At 43.0% G+C, this 12,791-nt stretch overlaps 1 protein-coding gene across 4 annotated transcripts in view; it reads left to right on the top strand.

The window, feature by feature from the left end:
* Tdp1 (tyrosyl-DNA phosphodiesterase 1) overlaps window positions 1–12,791 on the top strand; it is a 68,266-nt gene that overhangs the window by 13,021 nt on the left and 42,454 nt on the right. For all 4 annotated transcript variants that reach the window (XM_070028572.1, XM_070028574.1, XM_070028571.1 and 1 more), the window contains 6 exons: window positions 1,560–1,594; window positions 6,241–6,333; window positions 8,393–8,560; window positions 9,089–9,167; window positions 10,677–10,862; window positions 11,842–11,890. In XM_070028572.1, the coding sequence (XP_069884673.1) occupies window positions 1,560–1,594; window positions 6,241–6,333; window positions 8,393–8,560; window positions 9,089–9,167; window positions 10,677–10,862; window positions 11,842–11,890 (610 nt within the window). The remainder of the gene's footprint in view (window positions 1–1,559; window positions 1,595–6,240; window positions 6,334–8,392; window positions 8,561–9,088; window positions 9,168–10,676; window positions 10,863–11,841; window positions 11,891–12,791) is intronic.

Below are 12,791 nucleotides of genomic sequence, written 5' to 3'. Positions count from 1 at the left end.
AAGCCAAGGGACATTTGTCACGGAATGAATAGATGCTGACATTTTTCTTGTTTTGCAAATACAGGGCCTGTGCTGGAGAGCGAGGCCTTGTGGTCCAGGATCATCACACTGCCTGGATTCTGCTCCAGCTCTCAGCCTGTGTATCCCAATCTAGTCAGGCTGCTAGAACAAAAATAATAATACCTAGATGGCCTTTTGTTGTTTGCTTGTTTGGACTGGCCAGCTTAAACTTCTATTAAACATTTATTTCTTCCTCATGTGAAAACTAGGGAATCTCAGATCAAGGGAGAAGTTGCTTCTGTCCCTGGGGAGACCCTTGTCCTGGCTCCTCTCGGGAGGAGCACCTCCTCATGGGGAGAGAGCCCATCTTCTGTGGGCGCTCACTGTATTGGATCACCTCCTCTCTACTTACCACTTCATTTAACCTTAATTATCGCCGTGAAGTCCCACTCTGCAGTTGTAGTCTCATTGGGGGCTCCAAATGTGAATTAGACAGGGTCACCGATGTTCGGCTCACATTGTCATTCTACTTTGACACGTAGTCCTGATTTGTTCATGTCTGAAACAGATTTCTGATGCCATTCATCATGGAGTTCAAAGGATTTGGTATCCTAGCCCCAGAAGGCACCCCTTATGTATATTAAGTTAACATCATCCCCGTTTTGTGCTTTGACCTGCCCATGGGCTCACCATTTGTAGTAAAACTCAAGCACTTGTCTTACCATGCTCTTTCCCAGCGTGGCATATCCTTTTAACCAAGGTCTTGCTGAACTGAATGTTAGATATAATGTGTTCTTTTTCTACTTACCGTCCATTTGCAATGCAAATGCACAAAAATGTACTAAATATCTTTTTATCTCCTGCACTTTTCAGTGCAAGAATGTTTCTGTTTTGACATCACAGTATGCCTTCATATTGTACCATGTTTATTGTTTCTTTAATATGCGCTAAAAACTATCAGTTTCTTCTAATAATAAACAAAATATCTAATTTTAAAACTTAGTTACAAGCTGGGCACCAGTGATCCTAGCTACTCAGAAGGCTGAAATCTGAGGATCATGGTTCAAAGCCAGCCGGGGCAGGAAAGTCTATGAGACTCTCCAAGAAACCACCAGAAAACTGGAAGTGGTGCTGTGGCTCAAGTGGTAGAGTGCTAGCCTTGAGCTGAGGGACAGAGCCCAGGTTCAGAGTTCAAGCCCCATGACCGACCAAAAAAAACCCCTAAAACTTTAGTTAAAATCAATTTTGGGTTTTTACACCTAAAGAAAATAGGCTTTTTACTCCTAATTACCATAATTAAAAATACACTGTGTATTGAATTGTGCTGAAAAAACTCTGTGTGTATGTATATTTATGTGTGTACGTGTGTGTACATATTTGTTTGTGTTTAAATGAACCTCACCCAGTACAATAAAAGCTCTTTATTCAAGTTATTGTCCAGTAGAGGGCAGCAAACATGGTTCTTTAAAAACATTGCCTTGCTCTTTTTCTAGTTTAATTTCAAATAGACAGGAATCTTAATTGAGACTTTAAATAAAATGACTTCTTTTTTATCCTAGGCAAAACTGGACATAGCATTTGGAACCCATCACACGTAAGTACCTCTTGTGAAATAGGTATGGATATGGTTATTAGCAGTGCCCTAATAATAATGATTGATGCATGACTTCTGCAGGGAGAGGAAAAACAACCATCAGTAGTGGAAGGAGTGGGTCGTTTAGCAATAGAACTAAATGTAATACTGAGATTCTTTAGTCCAGCTGGAAGTACAAACCTGTGACTGAAATTCCACATTCTGGTCAGGGCTCTGGGTACTGGGTTTAGAAGTTCTGAGCCACAGTGGTGTGGACCTTGTGGTTGTAGGTGATTGGAAATGTGGAAGCCACATGTCTGTGGGTCTCCCCAGCTTGTGAGCAGTTGTGATTTGAGCCAGAATGAGATGTATTGAGCAGCATACTTGTGGTCAGCCTCACACCATGATACAAAGAAGCCTGATCTTACTAAAAGTTGTTAGTTTGAGATGCCTGCCCCAGCCAAGATGGACTTTTTGGTGATTATCTGAGATGTAAGTACAGACAGGAAAGCCCTTTCTGTTACTTGCTGCTGGACACATTGCACCCAATTTAAGTCACAGTTCTCTGGGAAGCCTCATCTCCAGTAGTGGAGCTGGGAAGCTGGCTGCCCTGGGAGAACAAAGCAATCTCCTGGGAAGCCATGTTTAGCTTGAGTCTGGCTGGGATTACTGTTGCTCGGGTGGCCTGAAATGGTGGTATTATGATCACCTTCTCTGCATGTGCTTCAAATGGGCTGTTTTGACAATGCCTCTTGAAAAGGAGCCAGCACGGAAGCAGTTCAGGCCTTCCACGAGAGGGCAGGTGTTACCCAGATGCCCTCTTGTTAGAGGTGTTGTCAGTGGATGGGGCAGGATCCACAGACCATCCCTGATGGTAGCTCTCCACAAAGATAGAGCTGTGAGTCCACGTACCAAACTCACTCACAAAATACTCCTTTCGTACCACTGAGCTTACAAGGTACCAGTGTTGCCAGAGAATATCAAATGCTTCCAGTAGAGGCTTAGCAGTACACATAAGACAAAATGGGAAGTCCTTGGCTCCCCCACTTAGCTGAAGCCCCAGCAAGGAGACACGGCTGCCTCTAGAACACAAGCAGCCTATCACTTATTTGGAGTGACTTGCTACACCACTAGCACCTGGGGCCTGCGATGGCCACGCGCTCTGCCTTATGTAATGAGCATGACCAGTAAGTAGTCTCCCTGCGCTTTGGTGCTCTCTGTTGTCAAGGACAGTGTCACTTACGCTGTCATCCCAGAGGGGACTGAGCATGGTGGGCCTGCTCAGGACCCAGGCCAGCAATGCTTCACTGGCAAGGAGGGGGGAGAGTGTATTTCTAGTTTAATCGTGGCAAAAACCAGGGACTGACACCTGTAACCCTAGCTACTCAGGAGGCTGAGATCTGAGGATTGTGATTCCAAGCCAGCCTAGGAAGAAAGTCTGTGAGAGTTTTTTCTCCAGTTAGTCACCAAAAAGCCAGAAGTAGAGCTGTGGCTCAAATGGTAGAGTGCTACCTTAGAGCAGAAATGCTCAGGGGTAGTGCCCAGGCCCTGAGTTCAATCCCTAGGACTCACCTCTCTTTCTCCCGCTCACCTGTGCTCTCTCAGTTGTGGGGCTTGAACTTTGGGCCTGGGCCGCTGTCCCTTATCTCTTCAGCTCAAGGCGAGCACTCTACCAATTGAGCCACAGCGCCACTTCCAGTTTTCTGGTGGTTTATTGGAGATAAGAGTCTCATGGACGTTCCTGCCCATGCTGGCTTTGAACTGTGATTCTCACATCTCAGCCTCCTAAGTAGCTAGGATTACAGGTGTGAGCCACCATCAGCTGGCCCTATTAGGTTATTGAGTCATGGCTGTCGACATATAGCTGTCCCCCTCTAAGTGAGAGAAGCAAAGCACACATGAGTTAGAACAGGAGAAAGTCCTATCAGCTGCTAGGGAGAGGGCACAGCAGGCCTCCCGGGGGGGGGGGGGGGAGGATGGAGGTCTGTAACAACAGTGACCATGGGGACATCTCTGAGATGACACACAACCTAAGCAAGCATATATTGCCCAGGTTCTGTGTCCAGAGCATATGGAAATAGCTAAGATTCAGCCCCTGAAGCTTACAGTGTCCTGAGGCACCAGACCCGCCCCTGTCCGGTGTCTGTGGGATGCTGTGCAGTCCCTGGACTATCTGATGATGTTTTAGGATGATAAACTCTTCCCCCTCAGAGCTGGGAGCACAGTTAGTTCTGATGACCTGCAGGGTAGGTAGGGGAGGAAGAGAAAGCAAAGCAATTGGAGGGCCAGTGTGTCCATCTAAGCCAGAGCCAATCAAAGAGCAGAATCGGTAGGGCATCCATCCTTTTTCTCTCACCTTACTTGCTGATCCTCCTACCCCCATGTAGTCCTCTCTTCCCACATAACATGAATGTCACCAGTGTCAGCCATTCACAGTGAGGGGACCAACTACCTGTCATCTAGCATGAGTGATTCTCGTCAGCTCTGCCATGGGTGACCTGCATAGTCCCTACTCCTCCCAACCACAATCCTACAGCTGGACAATAAAGATAGCTGTTCCGCTATGCATCGCCCTTGGGGCTCAGCATGGTGACACACACTTAGAGCAATTAGAATAGTGCCTGGCACACGTCCACTGCATCCACCCTCTTCATGCCTGATTTCCCATTTGGGAAGTGACCCTTTGGCCACCGTACCACTTAGAGACAACGCTGCATGTCTCCCTCCTTTGGGGAGCGCCCATTGCTCACCCTTTTCTGTTTTTAACTGTGACCTTATTAGCACACCGAGTCATCTATGAGAAGATTAATATGGTTCCCCTTAAATTAATTCATAATTCTATTTGATGGGATTCACTGACATCAGCGCGTGATTTTCCTCGTAATTGATGCCTTGATTAATGGAAATATTTGTAAAGCTTCTATCATGAATCCCCAACTGGCTCATCCTTAATTATAATCAGCTGCTAACATGGCAACTCTGTGTGCCAATTTGCCCAGATTTCAGGGAGCAAGTCGCGTAGCTGGAAAGAAAATGGCTCGACAGCTGTCAATTCTCCAGCCTTGCATGAAGCTGTTTGCCAGCTTGCGTTAATTTCGCATTGTGGCAAGAGCTGTGCCCATGAGCGTGTTTGTTTGGGGAGAAGCGATGGGTCATTGTTTTTGCCCCTGCAGACTCAGTTACATTTGTAAGAATTTAGTAGCATTTTAACCTCCGAGGAAATGATAAAATCAGTCAAGCCAGAGTTACAACCTTGAAAAGTGACACTGTATTTAGGGAGAGAAAACTTAAATTCCTGAAATAATCACAAGACAACTGGAGGAAACTAGATGCCAAAATAAAGCAGAGAACCAAAGGAATCATGGGAGTGAATGGCATTCATGCATTTCACATTTAATGAGAGCACCCATATAATCCCAACTAACCAGGAAGTGGAGACTGGCAGGATAGTGGTTAGAGGCCAGCCCAGGCAAAATGTTCCCAAGACTGTCTCATCCAGCAAGTTGGGCATGGTGGTACATACTAGTGATTCCAGCTAAACATCACAGGAGGACCACAGGCTGCGATCCAGCAAAAATACAAGACGGAAAAATAACTAAAGCAAAAAGAGCTGGGGGTATAGCTTAAAGTAGTAGAGCACTTGCCTTCTAATACAAGACCCAGAGTTCAGACCCCAATACCTCTGAAAAGCAAACAAAAGAAACATGTAATGCAATGTATTTTTATTTCATTTACAACAGTTCCAAGCTGGGATTTATTCTCCCAAGTTCCAAGTGAAAAGCTGAGACTCTTGAACACAGACTGGCAGAAGGATAGATTCAAGCTCAGAACTCCCAAACTCCAAATGGAAAGTTCTTAGATACATCCTCTCTCTCCTGTTTTTCACACGAAATGAAATAGGAGAAATGCGTTTGGTGCTGAGCAGCCTGGAGAAAGTGAGCTTACCCAGGCCTGATTGAGTTAACAGGGAAGCAAAAGATCATGTTAGCTTCAAGTCCAAATACGCACTGGTGAAAAGGGTGACCTCTTTGGAGTGCAAAAAGTCCATGGAATAGGGCTGGAGTATCTCACAAGGCAACTTGAATTGCAACCAACAGTCAGAAATGCATTGTATTTGTCAGTGTCATGCACATGGTTTGCCTGTGTGCTGAAACCAGGCTTCCTGAGCATATACTCTTAAATAAATGAGTGCAGTGTAATCAGGCTTGTCCTTCTAGCCATGCCACGAAGAGGTTGTACCCATACTTTGAAAACACCCTTTAAGATGTTCCTATTGCCCAGCCTTGGGTGATGTCCAACAGACCTTAAGGGGCCGGCCTTGGGCTGGGGATGTAGCTCAGTGGTAGAACACTTGCCCCTTACAAAGCAACAACAACAACAGTAATAAAAATAATGGGCCAGGCTTGAGGACAAAGCTTTGCTAGAACCAGCTACATGGAGTGAAAATTTACCACCAAATATTCAAGCATTTTCTGAAGGTGGTTTTCTGTCACTGAAACAGACTTCCATAATAGTAATGTTTAGAAGGGCAGATTGTAAACTTTAATAAAACTTTGGGTAATATATAAGGGCTCAAGAATTCCTCTAGCTATTACATCTGCATCAGAAAGGTACTGCATACTCTGAAAATCCTGTTCCTGCCTTTTGCTCCCTTTCTGTCTTTGAAGGAAAATGATGCTCTTGCTGTATGAAGAAGGCCTCCGCGTCGTCATCCACACCTCCAACCTCATCCGAGAGGACTGGCACCAGAAAACCCAAGGGTTTGTAGTGCCTGCGCACTTCATGGTTGTCACTGCCTGTGCCAGGAAGGGCCAAAAGCTAGAGCATTCACTTTGTTCCTCTTTTTCTGTTGTTTAATTGCACAAACAATGCCTAGATGGCCTTGAAAAGAACCACAAGCAGAAAGAGTTAGGCTTTTTTGGTGTGTGTGGGTTTTGGGCGTTTGTTGGTTGCTGGGGACTGAACCCAGGGCCTCACATATGCTAGTGCTATACTCTGAGCCACACTCACAGCCCCTTTACTACTTTACTACTTTACTACTACTACCCCTTTACTACTGCTTTACTACTCCCCCAGCCCTGTTCCACTCTCTTGAGGCATAAGCATTGGAATATAACCATTCATCCACATCTGCCATTATTATAAACATAAATAGCTGTATGTATGGTAGGTTTTTTTCCCCTAGTTTCTATAGAAATTGAGGTCGTGCTCATATACTCTCCAGCCAAGTAGACTGAGCAGCATGTGCAAAGAACCTGAGCCAAGAAAGAGGCTGCAAAATGAAAGACCTGAACCCTGAACTAATTCCTTTTCTCAGCAGAACTTACCACATAGCATTCTTGGCTTCCATTCACCCTTGTCTTTCCAAAACAGGTATCAAAGGAAAAACTCAAGGTGTTAATTTAGTGTGAATCTCCACAAGAAGAGCTGAATTTGAGAGCGTTAGGATTTGGTTTTGGTTTATTCCAGTAATAGGTCTTGAATTCAAGGCCACTTTTTTTCCCCTCAAAGCTGGTGTTCTTCCACTTTATCCATCACTCCACTTCTGACTTTTTTCTGGTTAGTTGAAGATACGAGTCTCAGGGATTTGTCTGCCCGGGCTGGCATCATATCTCAACCCAACCCTCAGATCGCAGCCTCTGAGTAGATAGAATCACAGGTGTGAGCCACCTGCACCCCACTTGATTTTATATTCACTGTTATTGTATATACTTTTTTTTTACTTCTTAAATTTATTATTATTAAGTAGTTTACAGATCTAGTTTTTGAAACCTCTTTAAAAAGAGAGGGTTTTATTAAAGAGGGATTTTAGATCCCTTTAAATGAAATTCAGCTCTTCCCTCCCTTAGAAGCTTTGTCCTTTGTTTCACCGCCATCCCACACATCTCTGCCTGCCCTAGCAAAGCGCTGTTTGGCGGTGCTCTGTGTTGGAAGAAATGTAGACATTTGTGTAGCCCCTGCTCACGCAGCCAAAGGACATGACTGGGCCAGAACTGATTCAGAGCATCCTTCTTCACACTGAGTTCTCCCGAGGGCCAGTGACACCTGGGGTTGAGTTGAAATCAGAGGCCTTCCAGCCGTGGGGCATGGGCCTGCTCGACCTATGAGCCATGTGCTCTATACTCAAGTGTCCCTCTTAGATGTGCCTCTCCACATCAGTGTCATCCCAACCGATTTAGGGTTGAGATGTCTGCACCCCATCTCTAAAAGCCTCAGCCACGGGGATTGGAGTCCACTGAGTTCACACCTAGTCATCTATGCCTCTGCCATCCCCCAGGGCTTCTATGCTAGGTCTTTGGGTTGCCAGCTTGGAGTTGGGCAGCTCCTCCATAGTCCCATCAGAATAAGAAAATAGGGAAACTGTTTTTAAGTGCTTACGAATTTGAGGTTGATCCTAACATATTAAGTGTGATATATCCTCATTGTAAAAGCCAGGGAGTAAATGATATGAAAATACACCAAACCACTGTAACATTCATTATGAAAATGGATTTATTCATTGAAAATATATTTGTACATGTACTTTCCTTAGCTGGGAGCATTTTTTATTTCTTATTTCCCATTTGGCTAAAGAGCTGCACTGATGTGGACATGATGCTGGAGTCTTGGCCAGGCATTCAGAAATGAACGTGACTTGGATTGGAAGCCAGCAGAGTGTTGTTCGCCGGTGGGATTTCTATGTCCTAAGAACCACGGGAAGTCTCTCGGCCAGGAGTCCCTTCCTCAGAGCCAGCGTGTAATCCATTCAAAGGGAGTTTAATGATCATTGGTGCTCCCAGCCATTAAAGATTAGGTTTTCTTTTTGTTTTTCCATTTCAGAATCTGGTTGAGCCCCTTGTATCCACGGATTGACCCTGGAGCCCACAGTTGTGGAGATTCCAGAACACATTTTAAAGCTGATCTTATCCGTTACTTGCTGGCTTACAATGACCCAGCTCTCCAGGAGTGGATCAACACCATCCAGGAGCATGACCTCTCTGAGACAAAGTATGTATGTGCCTGTGCATGCGTGCGTGCGTGTGTGCGTGTGTGTGTGTGTGTGTGTGTGTGTATGTATGTGTATGTGTATGCGTGCACGAGTGCGTGTGTTCTCTTACCATCTCTGGTGGCCTGCTATAGCTTCAGCTTGCAAGTCTAGAACACAGGCCCTTGGGAAAGGCTGTGTGTATTTGTCTATGCTACACTAGGAGAGGAAGGGGTGAAAGCAGATTTGGCCGAGTTCTGTATCTCATTGCTGTCAGGCATTAAAAGTGGCAGTGGGTCTTAAGCTTCCCACAGGGTCACTCTTAAAAGAGTATCTTTTTCACATTTGTAGTTGTGAGTCTTGTTCCTGAGCTGGCTTGCCAACTGCATCGCTGAGAATCTGTTATAGTTAAGGAGGCAAAACCAGGAAATGGCAGCCCTTCAACCTCTCAGGGTTGTATGGTTTCCATGGGGATTTTTTTTTTAAGCTAGCAAGGCAGGTCACTGTGTTTAGTAACTTCCATTTTATTTTTATTATTATTTTTTTTTTAGTGTTTACCTTATTGGTTCGACTCCAGGACGCTTTCAAGGAAGCCATAAAGATAATTGGGGACATTTTAGGCTTAGGAAGGTAATAGAACTTTTACTATTTTTACATTGCTCTAAAAATTAATGTATATTCTTGCTCCATTTTCATTTATAATTGTACATATTACTGGCAACCTCACAGTACTTACAGTAAAATTCTTGGAGAGTAGCAGGCAATCCATAAGTTGATTGCCTAAAAAAAATTCAATAATTACTTTTAAGATGGTTTGGTTTGGTTTTGGAGGGGGTGTTTGTGGAGTTTTTGTTTTGTTATGATTGATTTGGGGGGTTGGTGTTGGTAGGGTTTTTTTGCCTCTATATTGTTCTAAATGGCATAAGTATATGGTCTTCTTAGATTTTTTACATTCCTTGTAATAAAGATAATTATGCTTACAGTTCACACAACTATTGTAGCTGTCAACATATCAAGAATTTTTAATGTATGTACTGATACACGTATGTAATTCCAGCTATATAGAGTTCATTAAGTAGGTAGATTTCAATCTGAAGCTGAATTGGGACAGAAATAAGAGATCCTATCCAAAAATAACTGAAGCAAAAAGAAGTAGAGGCATGGCTCAAGTGCCTAGCCCACACAAGCCCCTGAGTTCGAGCCTCAGTACTACAAAAAGAAAAAAGGAATTTTTAACATCCAAATTAGTTAATACTATATGTTGTTTACAAGCCCAATGCAGTGCCCTTAAGAAAACTTATTTTAAAATGGCATTTGTTGCTGGGAAAAATAAACAAAGAAAAGTTTGTGTCAAGATAAAATAATAAGGAAATTCAAGATGGAGTTTTCTTCATTTTTCTTTGTACAGTTGTCCAGACTTAGTGAATTATCTCCAGTGGCTTTCTGAAAAACTTACATCTCACTCTATAAACAATTTTCCAGTTGATCAGCCCTTATCTGAAATACTCAGCACCTACTTTTTCAGATCATGGGATATTTGCACACATGTAATAATATATATTAGGGATGCATCTCAAATCTAAACAAAAATCAGTTTTTGTTTCTTGTGTTTATGTATGTGTGTGTATGCCGGTACTGGGGCTTGAACTTAGAGCCTTGAACTCTGGCTTGGTTGGGGATTTTTCTTGTTGTTTGTTTAATACAGCTGACTCCCCCACACCTCCTATTCTGGTTTTTTGCTGATTAATTGGAAATAAGAGTCTTTGGGATTTATCTGCACAGGCTGGCTCCAAATCATAATCATCAAATCTCAGACTTCTGAGTACCTAGGATTATAGGCCTAAATCACTAACACCTGGCTTCCATTATTTCTTTATCTTTGTTTTTAGTACAAATCAAAGAATTTTGGAAAATTAACACTTGTCCCCTCCTACTATTTGGAAAGACATTACATACATTTTAGTACTTCAAAAGTATTTCCTAAAGAACAACATAAATATGGATGTGAAGTTAATTTCTACTGTAGCATTTCTTAGCAAATTAGGCATTTGAAAAGCAAAGGTCCATCTTCTGAGGTGTATTGTGTATTTCTGTTTTTATCATCGAGTGACTGCAGCATTTCTTTTTATTCTCTGACAGCTTCTGAAGGAACATGTCTCACCTATACCTAAAGCTGAGTACTGGCCTATAGTGGGCCAGTTTTCAAGCATTGGCTCGTTGGGGGCTGATGAGTCCAAATGGTTGTGTTCTGAGTTCAAGGAGAGCTTGGTCACACTGGGGGAGCAAAGCAAAATGCCTGGAAAAAGTGTCACTCCCCTTCATTTGGTGAGTTCTCTTCCTCCTCGAGTTAATTTACTTGTAGTCTCTGGAAAAAGATGGAGAAGCAATCTTCTTGGCCAGGGATGCTTTTTCCCCCCAGTAATTCTGACCTGGAGAAATCAGGGTTAGTGTTGTCATTTTAATTGAGTTAGTATCAGCTCATGCTGAGGGTTGGCTGGCTTGTGACCTTTCAGCCACAGACTGGCCTGTCTTTGTTTCTATTCTTCCTTTCAGGTTGTTAAGCCAGCAGTGCAGGAGAAACTATTTGGTATAATAGTGGCAGCAGAATAAGGAGCTCTATTAATTACTTAGAGGCTTGGGAACCAATTCATTTTTACATTCAACTCAGTATTAATTTGGCATTTCAGAGGGGAAAGTATTCAGAGAAAAATGTAATTTTTTTATTACACATATATACACTTCCTAAGGTTTAATTACTACATGTTCCCTTTTTTCTTCAGTGAGATGAGAGCTCTTATTAAAATGGGAGCTTACAATTTGTTTTACACCAAGTCTTTTCTGTTTGAACATAATTTTATTGTTATTATTAAGGTGTTGTACAGAGGATTACAATTTCATAAGCCAGGTAGTGAGTACACTTGCTTTTTGGATAGTGTGACCCCTCCCTTCACTTTAGACTAAGTCTTCTTTTTTAAAATTTTTGGGGGGGCCTGGGCACTGTCTCTGAGCTCAATGTTAGCACTCTACCACTTGAGCCACAGTACCACTTCTGGCGTTTTCTGTAATTGGAGAAAAGAGTCTCACAGACTCTGTTGATCAGGCTGGCTTCAAACTACGATCCTCAGATCCCAGCTTCCTCATAGACTAAGTATTTTCTATTGAGATTTGCATTTTCTTGAAAGCTGGTCATCATTTATTTTTTTTTTCAACACAGCACATTTTGAGTTTTATCTTCTCTTTTCTGATTCATCATCTTAATTAGTATTAGGTCTATCCTAATTACTCACATCATTCTTTTGTGTAGATCTATCCTTCTGTGGAAAACGTGCGGACCAGCTTAGAAGGATACCCTGGTAATTGCTGGGGGCGTGGGTTCATCTGTGGGTCTGTGTATTTTGTCATAAATGTCCTGGGAAAACGTTTCCAATATTGTTTAAAAATGTGAAGATGGGGTGGAGGCATGGCTCAGTTAGTAGAGTGCTAGCCAGTGAGCGAAAGTTCAGGTATCAAGTTTGAGACCTAGTCTTGGACCAAAAAAAAGGAAGGAAGAAGGGAGGGAGGGAAAAGAAGAGAAGAGAAAGAAAAGAGCCTGAAAATGGGGAGATGGTTTGCTCTATACTGGATAAGGATCATAAACTAGGTTTGCTGGAGATGGTACCACTGCGTTAGGCAGCTCACATGTGTTCTATGTTCCTCACAGTAGCCCTGTGAACACTCGTCCTACTCATTTTTACCAGTAGGGTGTCCAGTGTGTTGCTTGGTAAGATGTTTATCTAAAATCAGCCTCCCCTAGTACTCGGGTGCCTTGACTAACATCAGACATGGCTGACACCTTGTCTTTTTTATTTTAAGTAGTTGTACAAAGGAGTTTCAGTTTCACAAGTCAGATTATGAGTACAGTGCATCTTGATCAGTAGCACTCTTGATACAGATAAACTTAAGATCTAGAATTAACAATTACTGCTGCTACTGTACCTTCATTGCTAGGTCCTAATTTTCCCCCCAAGGTCTTCATCTTCAAATGCCCAGCGTTTTACCTTGCACATATCTTCCATTCATTTCCCTTAACCCACTGCTGAGCACTAACGTTCTGTGTGGAATTCACAGCACCCTACACAGTGCAATCAAGTGATATGAAGTAAAATCCCCGCGAGTGAGTGCTCTCGAAAAAGCAGCCTAATTAGCATCACTAAGGGCTGAAAGCAGAATGCACTAAATTGCAAGTAATTCAACCCATTTATTACTTAACAAATT

The sequence above is a fragment of the Dipodomys merriami genome, unplaced genomic scaffold, assembly GCF_024711535.1.
Source record: "Dipodomys merriami isolate MVZ:Mamm:240054 unplaced genomic scaffold, mDipMer1.0.p SCAF_198, whole genome shotgun sequence".
NCBI lineage: Eukaryota > Metazoa > Chordata > Mammalia > Rodentia > Heteromyidae > Dipodomys > Dipodomys merriami.
The sequence above is the reverse complement of the archived record's forward strand: the minus strand, read 5'-3'. Positions and strand labels throughout refer to the sequence as shown.